The 13749-nt window shown below is 37.4% G+C and overlaps 1 protein-coding gene across 2 annotated transcripts in view; it reads left to right on the top strand.

The window, feature by feature from the left end:
- Window positions 1-5822, top strand: part of PMS1 (PMS1 homolog 1, mismatch repair system component) — a 46009-nt gene extending 40187 nt beyond the window's left edge. For both annotated transcript variants that reach the window (XM_080620881.1, XM_080620880.1), the window contains 2 exons: window positions 2972-3132; window positions 5287-5822. In XM_080620881.1, coding sequence (XP_080477007.1) covers window positions 2972-3132; window positions 5287-5475 — 350 coding nt within the window. In that variant the 3' untranslated portion in view covers window positions 5476-5822. The remainder of the gene's footprint in view (window positions 1-2971; window positions 3133-5286) is intronic.
- Window positions 5823-13749: the final 7927 nt, after the last annotated feature.

Below are 13749 nucleotides of genomic sequence, written 5' to 3'. Positions count from 1 at the left end.
TTGGGAAAGCAGTCTGTTTGCTTTTACTTAACTCAGTGTTCTTGGATCTGCTAGGCATTTGTTTGCTGGGTATAGCTTGCAATGACCCCTACATACAGAGAGCATTTCAAGAATTAAAATGGATTACTTTCTGTCCAGTTCTTCTTAAGATGTGTTTGTTATATGAACCTTCACTGCACATCTGTTTGCCTTTGTGAAAGTCCTAGAGAGAGATGTGAATTCTGGCTGGAAAGGAACTGAGAGCAAGGAACACATCTTACCTGGTTTTGTAACAATGGTGGGCCTTGGGCCATGCTCCGAGGCAGGCTTTTAGGATAGAATTGTCTACCTGATACGTGTATCCAACATACGTATATGCAAAGAATGTGCTTAGGCCTTAAGGAACTGTAATAGGTAAATAACCCATCTTCCTTGGTAGTGTAACCTGCTTCGGCTCTTGTAACCAACAGTGGAAAGTCATGCTGCTACTTGATTTCAGTTTGATTTTGACTATAGACTGGAAGGTAGTCTTATAGTGTCACCTAATCTAGGTGGCAGCTGGAAGAGAATAGTTTTTCCTGGCCATCAAGAAGGAATTATCCAAAGATGATTGCAAATGCTTTGTTTGGAAAGAGAAAGGGGAAATTTGTAGCAATGAGAAATCCACATTTTTATTCGATTGAAAGATAGTGTATTTGTTCACAGAGATATTTTCCTTGGAAGTTGCAAAGCATTTCATAGACACTACCATGGAAACTGCTTGAAGACTGCTGTTTGAATACTCAAAAATCTTAAAAGTATATTTTATCAAAAATTTACAAGTACACTGAGGCTTGGACATCTGCTTATTTCATCAAATGTTGCCAATATCAGAATTCCTGCAAAGACTTGCAGAGATAAATATATGTTCATCAGCTTGCAATGGGCTAATTTGCGGTCGAAAAAAATCTAAGCAGAAAAGGAGAATTACGCACAAACAGAAATACCAAAGAAGAAAACTTCTCTTAGCCAGGATTTTTATGATTTGTTCTTAGCTTAGACTCTTTAAATCCGCCTTTGTCTTTCAAATTAGTGGTGAAATGTGGCTGTCAAAATTTGTAGACAGGAAAATTGCTGTTGGTAAATCTGAAAAGTATCAAGCAGTAAACATCTTGGTAGCAAGCTGTACCCAGGTATGCGTGGTTTACTGAATTGGGGAGGGGGGGGGAAAGGGGAAAGTTTTGCAAATCCAGAACCTCACTGTCATGAAATTTTCATAGGATGCACTGGAAATACAGGTTTTTAAACTGAAAATCTTAGTGCTTGAAACATAACGAAATTTTGTTTCCCATCTTTGCTAGCACACAGAGAGGTAATTATTGAAAGCTTGTCAAGTAGACTGAGTTCTCATTTTAGAGAGAAGGCAGCATAATCAACTGCCCCAGAACTGTTACTCAAACCTAGTCTTTCATTAAAGCGAAATTGGGATAAAAATGAAGCGAAAGAAATGAAGATTAAAACCAGACTTTATCTTTCGCTCCTGTCTCTTTACTGGCAGCGTTTCCCATGGGGAAATACTGGCATAGCTCATCATCTTATCTCACCTTTAATAACTGGCAAACTTTCACATAGTTTAACATTTTGCTTTAAGCTGAATCTGATCACAGGCTTACAACAGTACATAAAAATTGTCTGGGTTTGCTGGCCACGATTAGGGAAAGACAGCTTGAAAAAGAGAACGAAGACAATGCTGGGTGAAAAGGAAATAAAGTTTCAAATCTAAAGCAGTGTTAAATATATAACTGGAAGGAGGTTATGTGATTTGGGGGTTGGGGTGGAGGTGTTCCCTATATCAAATTCCTACTCTGCTCAAAGTATTTCTTGCCATGAAGCATAAAAAGGCCCAGGAGTGTTATTTACCTGGAGACACCCCCATATATAAAACATTTTCAACCTGCACAGTCTTTGTAACATTTATTTAATGACTGTCAAATAAGCAGTGCCTGGTCATGGATAACAACCTCCTTCTACTGGCTAATGGAAGTACATTGTGGTGACTTACATTGCATATGTTATTTCTCTCACTTCTGAAATCTGTCACGTTGTTTGGATTAGGAACCTGAATGATCCCTTATCACAGTTTCTTAGTTTAATCCACTTTGTAGCCATCTATTTGTCTCCAGCTCTTTTGACTATGCCAAAACCATTCATGACTCAGGCTGAATGTAATTTGTCCTACCTGAAACCATTAAACAAGAGTGGATTTGTTTGCATTATGAATTGTATTCTTCCATGCTCACCTTGTGAAGCTCTTTACTACTTAGACTTGTAGTGGAAGAAAAGGGAAGTTCGCTGTGTGGGTTGGGTTGAGGTTTCTGTGCACCCAGCAGGAATGAGAGCAGCAGCTCTGAAGGACTGTACAAGAATATGTGAGCCTGACCCCTACAGAAATTGCTTCTGACTGGGAGTGGAAGGAAAACTAACTGTAGAGTAGCAACTACGTTCAAATTCTTTGCAGGTAGTGTGAATAAGAACTGAAATCTCTTACACCTCAAAGATTTAACAGATACTTTGTTGAGAAGGTTGTTTAAATGTTTTATTCATCATTTGTATTCAGAGTGATACCTGCTGCAGCAGATATCATATGAATGATAATATGAACCCTGTCACAGAGCCTCCAGTTATATGGCTTGCGTTCTTCCTTTGCTATGGTAGGAGAGAAAAATGCTTTTTGTTTCAGTGGAAGCTGAATTTGTTATTGTAACATTTGAACTCTACAGATGTTAAAACCAATTACATAGGAAATAGTGCCCAAACTCTGTTTTATTTTTTTTTTTCAAATTAAATTGTATTTTATTACTAGCTTCTACTTCAATTTCATAAGTTTCCTAATTGTATTTGATTTGTGAGACTAATTTACTAAGTGATTTTACATCATTTAGTTTTCTCTGAATTACTCCAGAATAGAAATGAAAGCAGCATATAAATTACTGTTTTGGTTTTGTATTTTCAGGTGCTTCAGCTACAGAAAGTCATCTGGAAATAGAAGGGATGGCAAATTGTCTGCCATATTATGGTATTTCTGATTTGAAAGAAATTCTGAATGCAGTAGTTAATGGAAATGCAAAGGAAGTGTATGAATGTAGACCCCTCAAAGTGATGAATTACTTGGAGGTAAGACAGAAGTTTGCTTCTAAGTACTGGCCAGCTAATACTAAATCCTTAAGTAGCCTGAAAATCTTTCTGCAGCTTTCTGTTTTAATTAATGTAGTTCTGTTCTAAACAGAAGTTACTTCTGAAAAGAAGAATATCCTATCCTCTCTGAGGTGTATGGGTTCTGCACTGCTTACCAGAATGCTTCCATCAGATACTTCTAGAAGCAGTTGTCCAATGTGATACAATCATAGAATCATAGAATACGTGCTAAAGGCTCATGTTCACAAAGTGTTTCTACGTAGGCAGTTTTCAGACTAGAAAGACATTTCTCATGTTAGAATACAGAACTACCATAAAATTGCTTTGCAAAGTCTAGAAGGTAGTTGAATCCAGAACAGCTGTAAGGATTTAACGCCTTTGTAAGTAAATCTATGAAGAAGTTATAGGTAATTTAAAGTAATAGTTTGAAAAGTAGGTGCAAATTGAAGCTTAATTTTCATGTAAACCTCAATGAGATGCACATCATGAAAATCACAGTACCCAGTTCTCACTTAAAGAAGAAAAATTCCTGATTCTTTCAAGGAAATGGAAACTTTTCTTTTTTTTTTTTGCTAGAAAAGCAAACTATCACTTGTGTTAAGACATTGAACTAAAAATGAAGTCTCATGTATCATGAAGCCCATATGCCTCTGCAAATGCTTGTGTTTAGTTAACACCAATAACTTCTGCAGTTAAAGGAAGCAACCAGCTGACAGCCAACAGTTTTGTAAGTCCACTCTCTTTGATGCAGTAGTGACTAAGTTCTGCAGTGCACTGACAGAGAGGATGCCATGTGTTTGTTCTACACAAGCAGCCAGCATTATTAGTTACCAGAAATACGGTGCTTGAGTAAAAGAATCTTTAATCTGTTTTCTTGCAGAAGTTACTATGCAACAGCTGGAACTGGAATGACTTTTGTTAATATTTGATATGCAAATAGATAAAATCACCCATCCAGAGACAATAATGAACATGAAGTTTCAGAAAACTAATATATGTGGTACTGGTTAACACTGGAGTAACTAACAGTAGTAGTTTTTTATCACTTCTTGTCTAGATGTTTCACTGATGCTATCTTTAATCCCAGTATTTAAGATCTCAGTTCAAAAATGTTACCAAAATATATCTTAAGTCTGTTCTTACACATTTGCTGACATGCTTTCCTTCAAAATGGGGACTAGGCATTTACACAAAATATGTGTTTTATCTTTTAAATACGTATTACACAAATCTTTCCCTGTGTTTTTGGGTCAGTAAGTTTACAGCTGCCTTTGGAGCAAGTGATTCTGTTGTGTACGACTGAACCATTCTTGTGCATTCATGAAAGAAGCTTAAGGAAGGGATAAGTTAAGTGTTGAGACAGGAATGGTTTGTAACTCAGTGATCAACTTACAAACTTGGTTATAAAGTTGGAAAATCACAGACAAACAAGATTCAGATTAAAATGTTATGAACACTGCTTCAGGTTTGTACTACATGAGGTGAGATTCTATGTCACATCCATTTCTGTCTAGGCAACATTACTAAAGTACAGAAGAGAAGGCAAACAGCAGGAAGGCCTATCTTGGAGAGGGAAACAAATAACCTGACAACTTCAAAAAGAAGTTGCTAGATTCTTTGAGAATGGATACTTCAGTAATTGTGTTTAGCAGTCACTTCTGCTTTCTAGTATTGAGAGATAGCTGGATGCAATAGACTGTAGTCTATTAATACAACATTAATCTACAATTTCACTATAGTGTTTTTAAAACTTTATTTAGCTGACTGATTTCATGTTAGTTCTAAAATGTGTCTTGTGAAGTGGTAAACACTTCAGCTAATACTGGTGCCAACAGGAAGTAAGATACTCAGAAACACAAAGCATCTTGCTAAAGTGGACCCTAAAAGAAAGAGTGCAAGCATGACCAGGAGACTGACTGCTTGTGACTGCGTTGCGGAACTGTCATGAAATGACCAATAAGATATGTTAATAGTTACATTTGGGTTGCTGGGAGTCAAAATATGTATCGGCAGAAAAGAGTGACCTTTAACAGTGAGTGCTTAATTCCTGCTTTCTGGTAGCTCCAGGTTAATGTGTTAAAAAGTAGTACTTTAAAACCATTGGGATTTTGTTTTTGTTTTTCCTTTCCACAGGGAGAAGCAGTACGCTTAGCTCGGCAGCTGCCCTTACATTTGTCAAAAGAAGATGTACAAAACACAATTTACAGGATGAAGCAACAGCTTGGAAAGGAAAATAAAGGCTGTGTTCATGGCCGTCCTTTCTTTCATCACTTAACAGATATTCCAGAAGTTGACAAGCACAGCTCCACGGAAATTATTTAGTAAATGGAACATTTTGTTTGGGATCATATTTCTCTTGCTTAATCCTCATCATTACTCTGTAATTTCAGTATGTTTTGTACAAGGCTTTTGTATAATGACTTTTCATTATATATGTTCCTCTTCTAGAGACTTATTTAAATTCGAATGCTACTTGAAAACTGGAAATAAATACTGTAGATAAACAACTCATCACTATTTTTGAAAAGAAGTGTTCTCAAATGGTTTGATTCTTATCTTTTTGCTGCAGGTTTAGAAAATGCCAGTATGTCACAATTTTTTAGATGTGAAGTGGTTAGAAATTGCTTTCGACAGTGCCTGGCAAAGTTCATTGTACTGAGGACATGAGATGTTAATTTTCAAAGGAATGCCAGATAGCTGTAGGTAATGTGACAGGACATGGGGGAATGGCTTTAAACTGAAAGAGAGGGTAGATTTAGTTCAGCTACTGAGTAGAAGTTCTTCCCTGTGCGGGTTGTGAGGCAGTGGCACAGGGTGCCCAGAGAAGCTGTGGCTGCCCCATCCCTGGCAGTGTTCAGTGCCAGGTTGGACACAGGGGCTTGGAGCAGCCTGGTCTAGTGGAAGGTGTCCCTGCCTGTGAAAGGGGGTTGGAACTGGATGAGCTTTGAGGTCTCTTCCAACCCAAATCATTCTAGGATTCTATGATTTAAATGTAGTGTTGCGATATGCAGTTATAGTTAGGGCTTCTGTGGTGGTGTACTTCTATTTGGAAACTGTTAGCTTGTGTAAATGAGCATTGAAGTCCCAGTGTCCAATCTCTAGAAACCTTTTCTACACACAAAAGTGTTGTTCTTAAAAGTACCCTCTTAAAATTGTAGATCAACAAAAACTGGCCAATGTCTTGAAAGGTAAAAGAATCAGAGTCACAGGAGCACAGGTCAGCACTGGAAACAGATAATACCTGTGTATTGGTGAAGTGCTATACACAAACTGTTTGGGGGATGGAAAACATAACCTGCCCTCACTCAAGGAGAATATGGCATAACTAGAGCAAGGTCTGCTATATGGAGAGCAACTTCCTCTGTTTCTACCAGAATGGAATGTTTATTCCTCAAATAGTAACCTACTTCTATAAAACTACCAAATTGTGCCTCCTGTGCATAGCAGATGTAATGTCTCTGGGAGAATATGTTTTAAAAATTTCAAGAAAGATCACATGGAAGATCCTGTCCATCCCTAGCAAATCTTAGCACTATGAAAATGTGGTGGCAAGACCTAGATTTGTAGTGTTGCTGCAGCTGTTAGGTAAATGGTTGAAGGTTGCTGGAAAACCTGAAGTGCAGGCGAGTTTGTGGACAGGAGTATTTGACCAAACAAGCAGACGTTCAATCTGAAAATGTAAATTACTGATCTATTGCTCTGTACCAATGCTGAGCTGGTGAACTAAGTTAAGAAACCACAGCATAGCAATACATGACAACATCTACGTTCGAAACAGAAAGGTTTTATGCTGTTAAAGTAAATTTTTCCTTTGAATAAGTAGCAGGGATGATCAGAGGACACAAGCAGGATGTCTTTCCAAACTTAACCGGTGAGCAGGGCACAAGATGAGAATGTCACAGCAAAACTGGACACTTGTTGGCTGTAAATGTCACTTGGTGCAGAAGATGTGAATTTTTAGAATGGAAGTGAGAAGGTGGATGGAGACACAGGAAGGAGACTTGGCTCTTGGCTCTGAGGGGGAAATAGGATCCCAGCCTTGTGGTGGATGCAGAAGGTTATAGTTTGTTTATTTTTATTCTCGTTTGGATACAAACTGTGAGAGTTTAGAGAGTAGCCATTGCAGTGAGAAAAACCAAATGCAAGCTGGAGAATCTCCAAACTAACTTTGTTGAAACTTAAATGAATATGTGCACCAATTTCACTCAGTTGGGAATATAATATGTAGTGTTTAATGAGATGAATAATTGCTAGGTTTTTTTTGAAAAGGTTAAATAGGTGTATCCCAATTATACTGGAGCAAATATTGATATGTTTGATAAGACCAGAATCAACATCAAGTGCTTAATAGGTATTCAGGCCCCAGGTTGAGGATGAAAAGTGACCGGTGAATTGGTATTCACAGAAGCCATGGAAGCAAATCAGTGTCAGGTGTTCCTGTGGGTGCAGATATACCAGGTTAGGCAATTTGAAGCTGGGCCTTCCCTCCTTCCCTAGTTCCTTCCCTACTTTCTGGTTGGGTTTGCCTTTACCTCAGAGGGCTGCTGTGGATTTCTTCCTTAGGTTACATGTATGTACAGCTTATTTTCTGTCTTGGTGGAATATTGGTGGATTTTTGGGTGGCTGGGTACCAGCAAGAAGTGTAGCACAGATTCAGAGCTGTAAGTCTGGGTGTCTCCGCCCTGTGTACCCATGGTTGGGGGTGAAGATTGAATTTGTGAGTTGATCTGGTACTGCACTGATGGGAGATGGCTTCAAACAGGGTGAGTGTCCTTGCTTTATCCAGTGTGAACAGGGGGAAATGTTACTTTTTGTTTTTAGACGTGCTCTTACTGATGGCTCTGTTGATTCATCCATTTTATGTTCCTTATTCAAACAACTATAATACCCCAGTTCTAGATTTTCAAGTTTAAAAGAAGTAAAATGGTGTGCTTGATTTAATGGCTCTCAAAATGGGAGGCATGTCAACTTATTGCTATTGCATTAGCACCTGGTGCCTCTCAGATGTTCTATTAAGTGATGAACACCATGATGCTCCCTGGAGTGCATGCAAAGTCTGCCTGTCCTTGCAGTCAGCCAGTCAGTCCCCAGCTCTATGGGCTGTTTGAAAAGAAGAAAACAACCTGAAGTGTGTAATAATGAGTAGACCAGGTGGTTGTTGTGCTTGACCTCGAGCCAAAACCAGGGAGGCAGGACCCAGTGGGTGCACGTCGCAACAGCGAGCAGACAAGCTGCCACATTATTGTACCTCACACATGGACCCATGGGAGGCTTCCGGTATTTGCAGTGCCCTCTGCTGGCATTTTGGTTTTGTACAATTTTGGCCACTTAAAATGATGGGTAGGCCGTTTGGAGTTGACCATGAACCAGTATTGTTCCTTCCTTAACTTCAGGTCAAAGTGCTTCTCATGGTGTGCGTTTTTGCCTTCCCAGTGTATGCCTAGTGCAGGTAGCAGTGTTCTCTAATGGATAATCAGGAGCTTTACAGGCTAAAGCATGATTTCGTAATAAAATGTAGAAATCCTTTATAGCTTTGCATTTTTTGGAGGATCATTTGTAGGGTCGGTTTGGACAGGTCAGTTCTGGTGAGGTATTTGTGGCTCGGGTGCCCACATCACCCAAATTTTGAAACTTTGTGGGTTATTTTAACAGAAGACTATTGAATATCAATTTTCTGTTCAAGTACAGGAAAACCTCATTGCAAAAATAATTATTTTTCCCTGCATGTAAATATGGGCATAAACATAAAATGGAGGTAGCACCTTTTACACGTTTCTTTTCTGAATGCATTTAGGAATCTTAATAATGAAGTTACTGTGTCCTGTCAGTTAAGAAGTGTGTGTGTGTGTGTGTGAAGGGATTTGGAGGATTTCTGGGGATTTTTTTTCTTCCTTCGATATGAATAGTAGAAGTTCAGGGAATAATAACAAAACAGAGGAACGCTCACTTATTTCAGGAGCACTTAACAGTTACTGACAACAGTAAAATCTGGATGATGTAATTTGTGATTTGTTAAAATAGATTCTTCTTTTTCTATATTTCCCATGTTCTAATATGGAGTGTTTAAAATATCCAGCAATAGAATCAATACTCATAAGGAACAATCTATTTAGTTGAACAGGCACCCATTCCTTGGTCTCTATTTATGCAAGATGGTTGGGGTTTTGGGGTTTACTTTTCTCCTCTTCTCCCCTACATACGTATTGGTATTACCTTCATGAAACTAATAATCAAAGAGCAACTTTCTGGTCTTCAGAGCTTCTTTTACATTCTGTAAAGCAGGTCTAGTTTTGATTTGGTAGGGTGTTTGGTTGGGTATTGTTTTGCAAAATGATCTTATGATTCTGAATTAATTTTGTTGGCTGCAGTAGCAATATTATAGGATTCTTGAATGTTTTGGTTCTTTTGTAGTTTTAACAGTCAGGGTTAGAAATAGAAGAAACTTATTGTACATCCATTTAATTTTGCAAATGGAAGGCTACCAGAAATTGGTTTTATTTTTTACCCTCACTCTCTCAAAGTATGGAGTATCATATTTGAAATTATGGAGAGTATACATGTGGAAATATTAAATGTTTTGTTAATGGGTTCGAATTAAGCACACATTGTTGCAGATGATTTGGAGGACTTATTTAAAGTAAATATACAATTTCAAGCTCAATTATCATTCATAGTTTAACTGAACATAGTGGGATATTAGGTCTGTGAATTTGATACAGTGTTACTTCATAATTACGATGCTTTTTTACAGTGAATTTGATATAGAACATTTGCTAAAGGAAAGCTGCTGAATAGTGTGACCAACCATTTTATGGGACACATCTGGTGCATTAGTTCAGGATGTGCACTGCAGAAGAACAGAGCCTTTTGCATAAAATGAGAAGGAAGCTAACTCCACATGTATACATTTTGCGGACATGCGGAGAGGTTAAACAATTAGGAGTTAATTGTGTAAGCTAATAGGAGGGGTGTTTGTAATGTCATTTCAAAATAGCTAAGGAGGAAATGGAGGGGAATTATTGTTTTAAAATCTCAAATGAATGGTTTACACCTGTTAACGTTACGTTTAGAACAGCTGTTTCTTTTATTATCAGTAAACAGATGCAGAAAGTAATGGAATGTTTTAAAGCAATATGTTAATCCTGTCTTCCACTACTGAGCATTCTCACAATATCATGATAAAATATTGACTGTAATGCTGCTATCATCTGCAGTTACAGAATTCTTACTTATTTTGTTAATCACTTTTATATCTGAAGTTCTAAATGTTTATCCAAAGTTATTGCAGTCTTTTATCAACCCATCTTAAGACTTTCGGCACATCAGTAATTTAATAAAACAGTGATTTCATTGGGCTGAATTACTTAAGCGAAGCAACCCTCACTTTGGTTGCGTTCAAGGGTATTTTCTGTATTTGTAATTTCACCCTGAAACGAAAGAAGCTATATTTATAACGTGAGAAAAAATTGCTGGAGAGCCCAACCTAACCCATTTTGTATGAACTCCATATGGAGTTGGTTGGTATTATAGGTAATATTTTGCCAGAGCATGCTCAGTGAAGTCCAGCACTGTATATCGGGATAGTACTGATCAAGTGGTACAGGGAGAGTCTTGTTTAGAGCATGGAATTCCTTGTTTTCTCTGAAAAAAGTTTAATCCTTGTTTATTAATTTTATGTAAGTCTTATAACAAATGTATTGTGCTACTAACATATTGAAATGAAGAACAGCTATGGTTCTGAAAGCCTCTTGGAAAAAAATACCTCAAAACTGCAGATGAAATACCATGTGTACCTAAAAAAGAAAAAAACAAACAAAGAAAAACCTAAACACAAAACCCAAGTATTTAAAAGTGTTAAAAAATCAGTGCCTAAACTGACCTGGAGTTTCCTAGTACCTGCTACTCAGATGCTCAAAGGTGGCAGTAGTAGTTCTTCAACTGGAAAATATATCAGTCTTAATTTTAGAATTATAGTATCTGTAGATGTTCCAAAAAATGTAGCATTTGAATGAAATAACGTGTGATTGTGGAGCATTACTAACGCAGCACTCCAAGAACGGAAGCACAGAAGATTAATACTGTGTAACTTGTTTGGCAGATTAGTTTTCAGGAAATATAGAGACCAATGAATATGGCAGCTGCATTATGAAAATACTGTATTCAAGCCCGGGTCAAATTGTTCATTCATGCATGGAGTAACTCAGCGTTAATTGAATCATTACATTTTTTAGATGTTTTAAATCACCGATATTTTTTGCTTCAGCACTTGAAATGCCTGTTTAAATTACAATATTCACAAGGAGCAAGCGTTCTGACAGAGGAGTGCTGTATAGAGCATTTATACGCGAGTGTTTGCTTGCCAGGTCACTGCAGTAATAAGGTTGCGTTGATAGAACTAAGGTTCTACCTTATTTCTAATATCAGAACAGCCTATTTTTGGAGGATTTTAAAGATGCTTAGTCAGGTAAAATTATCTAAGTGGATATAAAATAAACTCTTCGCTGTTGCTTGTTAGCCTGATGCTATATGCTAGATATATCAGAGTGTTCCTGATGAAAGTAGAAGAGTTTATTTTCTCAGTTAAAAAGATAAAAAAGGGAGAGGGGAGGAAGAAACCTTGTAGTGTTCTTTAAGTAGCTTTTAAAGAGTCCTATCATCTCACTTGGAGAGAATGGAAAGGAAATTCTTTTTGAAATAATTTGAATTTATTTCATATGAATAGTTATTGAAAGGCAAATGCTCTGAGGAGCAAATCTAGGTATTATTCTTTTCAGACTTGGCCAATACTGACTAGTAGTAAATAGATCCAACATCACATCGCTTTGAATGAATTTCTGTTCTTCACTTAAGTAGGCAGAGTTTGTCTATTCAGCATTCATTCGTTCTTGATGTTCTCTGACAGCTTAGGTGTGTATAGTTAAGAACAAGATCCTGTTAATAGTTACTAACGTGTGAAACTATGTATGTGTAGTTCTAGAGGAATATTCCCTCTTCAGAGGAATTCATACAGTTGCTTCTCCCAAAAGGTAGGCTCTATTACAGAGTATTTCCTTAATTGCTGCTCTTACAGTTTCACATTCAGCTTCAAAACCCTCTTTTTCAAAACTGCTTGCCCAAGATCCCATTGCCATTTAGAAGAGCCATAGCTTCTACACTTTATTTACAATTACCTTTGAGCAACGGAAAATGCTGCCAGCTCCTTTAAGAAGTGTGGATCTGAAATTCAATTTTGGTCTATGCCTGCAAATAAGGAAATGTGATTATGTGTCAACTGTAACAGCAATAAAATAGATACTGGCCTTTTAGGGTAGTTATTTTATACTATTAGTGAGCTTCACCGTAGAAGCTGAAAGCACTTCATAGTGCACCAACCACTTGTAGGTTATGGAAGCTAAAGAAACAGCTAAATCAGTCTTGGCGGGGTGGGGAACCCCAAACTCTGCAATTCAGCTTGCACTGTTGCATTTTACTATGATGAGCATGAACCTAATGGTTAATGAGTAGGTGCAGTTTAGTCTTGAGGACTTGTGGAGTCCTCAGGGCTGTATAATTCCCGATTCTTTACTACTCTGAGTCATCAAAAGTTATGCATTTTTTCATTATTACTACACTGTGATTCTTCTGAATTATTTGGATGCTCTATAGCAACAGTGTTGTGCTGAATTCTCTAATCATGTGAAATAATGAGGGTTTCAAGCACCACTACGTTTTTTTTTTTCTTTAAACCCTGTGTGGATGCATACTTACTAAGACTAAAATCAAGTCAATCTAAGGAAAGGTTTAAGTGATAGAATACATTGCCATAATAACTGTCTTGCCAGTTTTCGTCTGGTTGTCAGCCTAAGTCTTTTAGCTGTAGCTCAAAAATCTAGAGCAAGTATTCTGGCATAGCACAGTTTGTTGTAAGGAAGATTTAATAGCTTGTTATGGCCTATTTCTATAAACAGAAGTCATTTAGAGTTCAGCAGATATATTTAGAATCAGCATTTGTGCTGGTAGTTACAAGCTGAATAAAATAATCTTTGAAAAGCTCAATATACAGATGGGAATAGGCAAGTTCAAATCTGCTTCACAACCAATTTTCTTTTAGGAGACTTAGTCGTATTCACAAATACTAACCTACAGAATTGTGAATTACATTTATTATTTTATTTACAAATCTTTTTAAAAATGGGTTGAAGTGTTGTGTGCGAAGTTTAATAGTTATAAAAAGTTTTACGATTACTGCTGCACAAGAGGCCTGCTCCTGCACTCTTTACCCTGACAAAAGTCCTCAGTCTTCATAGAGGAGGATTCCTCTATCTCAAGAAGCGCAGTGCGCAATAAAATGGACAGCTGTGAAAGCTATGGAGAGGTCTGTATTCTGGGCTGGTTTGGGTCAAAATATTAATAGGAATTTACATTGAGTGACGTGTAATCTAACCTGTGATTTGTTGACTTCAGGGTATGCATAATGCCTGAAAAACTTATGTGAAGTCAGTTTAAGATACGAGTTTTATAGCAAATAGTAAATTAAAACCATAGTGACCTTTTGGTCTTGCTGATCATGTTCATAAAGATGCTCATCTGTTGGTCTGTGCTAATCACAGTAACAGA

This window comes from Psittacula echo (assembly GCF_963264785.1).
Source record: "Psittacula echo genome assembly, chromosome: 6".
NCBI classification, from domain to species: Eukaryota; Metazoa; Chordata; class Aves; order Psittaciformes; family Psittacidae; genus Psittacula; species Psittacula echo.
The sequence above is the reverse complement of the archived record's forward strand: the minus strand, read 5'-3'. Positions and strand labels throughout refer to the sequence as shown.